The sequence below is a fragment of the Pteropus vampyrus genome, unplaced genomic scaffold, assembly GCF_000151845.1.
Source record: "Pteropus vampyrus isolate Shadow unplaced genomic scaffold, Pvam_2.0 Scaffold60, whole genome shotgun sequence".
Classification (NCBI taxonomy): Eukaryota; Metazoa; Chordata; class Mammalia; order Chiroptera; family Pteropodidae; genus Pteropus; species Pteropus vampyrus.
The window spans coordinates 6,961,796-6,966,032 of NW_011888841.1; the positions used below are offsets into that span (position 1 = coordinate 6,961,796).

The 4,237-nt window shown below is 43.9% G+C and overlaps 1 protein-coding gene across 1 annotated transcript in view; it reads left to right on the forward strand.

Moving 5' to 3' along the window:
* Positions 1-4,237, forward strand: part of KCTD3 (potassium channel tetramerization domain containing 3) — a 34,265-nt gene that overhangs the window by 15,156 nt on the left and 14,872 nt on the right. Inside the window, exon 9 of the mRNA XM_023531036.1 lies at positions 895-1,010. Within this exon, the coding sequence (XP_023386804.1) occupies positions 895-1,010 (116 nt within the window). The remainder of the gene's footprint in view (positions 1-894; positions 1,011-4,237) is intronic.

Below are 4,237 nucleotides of genomic sequence, written 5' to 3' on the forward strand. Positions count from 1 at the left end.
TCCCTGCCTGGGCTTGCTCATTCCTAGCCCTCTAGTTTGATGAACTCTTATCCACCTTTTTAAAAACCCAACTCAGATGGCATCTTTTCTAAGAAGAATTCTCAGATCCCTTTCTCAGCCTCGTTTACTCCTGCATGTTACTGGACTCTGCATGCTCCTGTCATTGTTGCATTATGTTGTAATCGGTTGTTGGCATTTTTTCTCCCTTTGACCATAAGCTCCTGGTAATATCCTGTCTTGTTTTCTGATCTGTCTAATATAGTGCCTTTCGAATGGATTAAAATTGAGGTCCACAATGCTGGGAAACAAGAGGTTTAAAATAAGTAAAGGCCTGAATGTTTGGGTATGGTGTGATTTGCTGTTGTTTTTTTTTTTTCCTTGTCTGTTTTGCATATTTCCAGACTTTTGGACACATTCTGCATAGTCGAAGGTGCCAAGTCTGTTTTCACATCAGAGGTTCCCAGATACGTGGCCCATGAGCAGCTGCCACTACTCTCCTCTGGAATTTATTAAAATGCAGTGGTTTTTTATTATTTTTTATTTTTTAAAATTTTTATTATTATTATTTTATATAGTGGGCCAGGCACGAATCCTAGGACCTTTTTATTTGTTCACTTTAAATCTGCCCAGTTATTTTGGTCAGCTAGGTGTGGGACCCGCAGCTCCAGATGACAGGGTGTTCTGTAAGTGTGATATTACTCGGGGCCCGGCTTTCATCTGCGCTAGGAGTAAGCTGCTTAAGAGTTTCTCATTTTTTGTCCGCAGAGTGTCTGTCATGCAACTTGTAGAAATGAGAATAGGTTTAAATTAGTCACCTTTAAGACACTTTTAATCTGGGTTTTGATGAATTCTGAAGATGACTGATGAACCTCTTTGTTTTTATCGTTATTTAAGGCGTGTTCAGCCTCGGTGTCCCCGTAGACGCTCTCTTCTTCATTGGGAACCAGCTGGTGGCCACGAGCCACACAGGGAAAGTGGGAGTGTGGAACGCTGTCACTCAGCACTGGCAGGTCAGTTTAACTGAAGCGTATCACAGACGTGAAGATATGTATGAAGTGCGTGCTACTTATGCCTCTGCTTTGTTATTGTGAATTCATATCGTTTCTGTTTTTGATTATACAAACTGTTGAATGTCTTCTGGATATAAATTTCACTGTTTTCAAACATTTAAGTTACTTGGAAAATGAATGTGTTTTTAAACTGGTTTCACATTTCTTCATTTTTAAAATGTTTTAAGTTCCATACCTTGGGAATGGCAGCCCAGGCGAACTTCATTCCCTGTGTGGAAGCACAGACCTGTGTGAAATCGCATAGCCTGATCAGAGGAGATAGCAAGCTAGACGAGCTCCGGTACTTGAGAAGAACAAGGAGATAAGAGTGAAAAAAAAAAGGCTCATTCCTGATTCTGAAACAGAGGAAAAATTCAAGGACTTTAAGCAGAGAGTTACGTGATCAAATCCATGTTTTGGAAAGATAAAAGTGGTAGCTAACACGCGAGTGAGAACAGAGATCGGGGCGTAATCCAGCAAACGCCGTAGCGAGATCGCGCTGAGGACCGTGTGGTGGCAATGGCAGAGATGAGGCCATGTGGGAAGCATTTCGTAAGCCTTTCCAAAATGATAGGATTGCTCTCTGACGTGGAAAATTAAAGAAGGAAAGAGAGTTCTAGTTTTGGATTTCTAGTTTTGACAGTTGAGGGGCTAGTAATATTTTAGATTTATAGGGAACATAGGAGCAGATACACTGGTGGATAACGTGGCAAATAATTAGATTGATTAAATGAACATCTCAATGCAGGTGTTAGTGTATAGTTAGGAGTTTAGGAAAGAAGAGCTAGAAAAAGAACTGATGTGATAATTGAAAAAATAAAATGATGAGATTTTCCATTAAGAGGGTGTGTAGAGAAAAAGAAAAGCCAAGATGAAAACCCTGGGGAACGTAGCATCTAAGGGGACAAGATAGGAACCCAAGAGCCAAAGAGACACATGTGATATGATTGAAAAGGGACACCGGTTGTGGCAGTAAGATGTCCTTTGCAAATGTAAGTCGATGTGAAGTTTGGGTGGGAGGAAGCCAGATTGCAGGAACCAAGGCATCAGATCAGAGACGAGAGATGGCAAATTCAGAGTTAGTTATCTTTCAACAAGTTTGGCGGTTGAAGAAAAGCAGAGAAACAAAATGATAGCTTAAGGATCAGGGTAGATTGAGAAAAAGATGTTCAGTGCTGTAATTTTTCTTTAAGTTGGGAGAAACGAACACGCTTGTAGTCAGAGAGAAGTTGCTGGAAAAAAGTATTTGTAGATTGAAAGAATGGACATGATTTCTAGTCCCACAGAAGTCGAGCATGTGGGATCTCGAGTGCAGCCCAAAGGGTCCACCGAACAGTAGAGGCGCTGCTTTGCTCTGTGAGGAAGGAGTACTGAAGGGCATAGGTTCAGTGGGACAGAAAGACATCGCAAGTACGGATCCAGGACGTCAGAGCTTGTAAGTCCTCTGTTCGCTGTGGAGCTGGACGATACCGTCACGTCCGTTTGGGAGCAAGCAAGAGAAGAGAAAACAACGTTGGTCTGATCAGGGATTGGAGATGGAATAAAATGGATATGACACACCAAGGGACGAGAACGCATAAAGATGGCAAAGAGATCAGGAAGTGAAGTGCCAAGTGGCAGAGAAGGCCTCAGGGATGTCAGGAGACCAGAGGGCAGTTAGACTGATGACGAGTGAGAAACGAGAATTGCCGGGAAGAACTGGGCAGTACCGATGCCTGTGTAACCTCACGCGCCCCTCCCGTCCCTGTTCCCCGTGTACTGCGGGCAGGCCTGGGAGAAACGCAGGACTTGGTCGAGGGTTGCAGCGACAGTTGAGAAGGCTCTCATCCTGGAGCCCGTACTCCCACAGGACGAGTGGTTAAATGTTTGCCTTCGATGGGACTTGCCTTAGATGGGGCTGCTGCCACTCTTTCATTGAAAAATGGGTCTGAAGGGAAAGGAACTTCGTGGCCCTATCCATCCCAGGTTTCTGAGGTGGGAGCTGAGGAAGATGAACGTGGGTGGGACACTGGTCAGTGGATGTCGAGAACTTTCCCTCCATCTTCACACGTCCTTGCCCACGTCACCAGAAGTCCTCAGTGTTCTCCTGCTGGGCGTCCTTTTGGCTCCAGTGACACCAAAACCTGCCCTTAGATTCGGGGCGGTAACCGAGACTCTGCAGATATTTCTAGTATGACTTAACTGTGTGCGACACTGCAAGGTGCACATAGAAATTAGTGCCGCGTGCACGAACAGCTTAGAGGAATCAATTCCCCAAGTCTCAGCTCTTTTTTTCAATGTTTTTTTGTTTTTTTTTCCCCATAGGAATGGACATGGATTCTGTGCTTTTTGTACTTGAGTTCTGGCAGATACGCCCTTCCCCTTCCTCCACGACTCAGAGCGAGCAGGCTTTTCAGTTTTCAGGCTTCACTGCTTTTCTGAACTTTTCCTTGACCTTTGCCCTGCTGCCCACACTGGGGTTGAGATGAGAACCCTTCCTCCCTCCTCCGCGATTGTCCTGCACACCTGATTGCCTGTCGCGCTGTCATTGGCTTTTCCTTTCTTGCTCACTAGCTTATACGCTTCTGCAGAGCAAAGCGTCATCTCACATTCCTTAGCCAGTACTTGTCCTCTGGGGTAGATGTCACCTGTTTCACGTGCATCTCTGGCCTGGCTCTGCATACAGAAGGTTCATTTCGAGCTTACTGCCACAGCTCTGACGAACATTTTTTTGTTTTTGTTTTGTAGTAAAAATCAACCCCCTTCGCCTTTATCACTAGTACAAGCAGCTGTTAATTTGTAACTAGATTGATTTGCTTGGGAAACTGATTTTTTTCTAGTATTTGAAAGAACGAAAGCACATGAGGCCCTGTTTGCTTTACCGTTTCCTTGGAAACAGGTAAACTTGTCAGTGGGAAGAATGAAAAGAAGCTGCCTTTTCAAAGCGATGATGATAAATATCAAGGGAATAGTACCATCTGGGACTCATTTGATTTGTCTTCTAGTTCTAACTCTGTCCCCTCCTTACTGTGTGACTTTGGGTCATTTTATCTCATACAGGGAGAAAGGAACCTGGTCAGACTTGGTCTTCCAGTCCTAATGTGTTGTTACGATCTCACAATCATGTACAGAAAAAAGAGACTCCTTCTAAATTCTGAAAAGAAAGGGCTGCTGTTGGAAATGTAATTTTTAAAAAAAGTTTTAAAAGA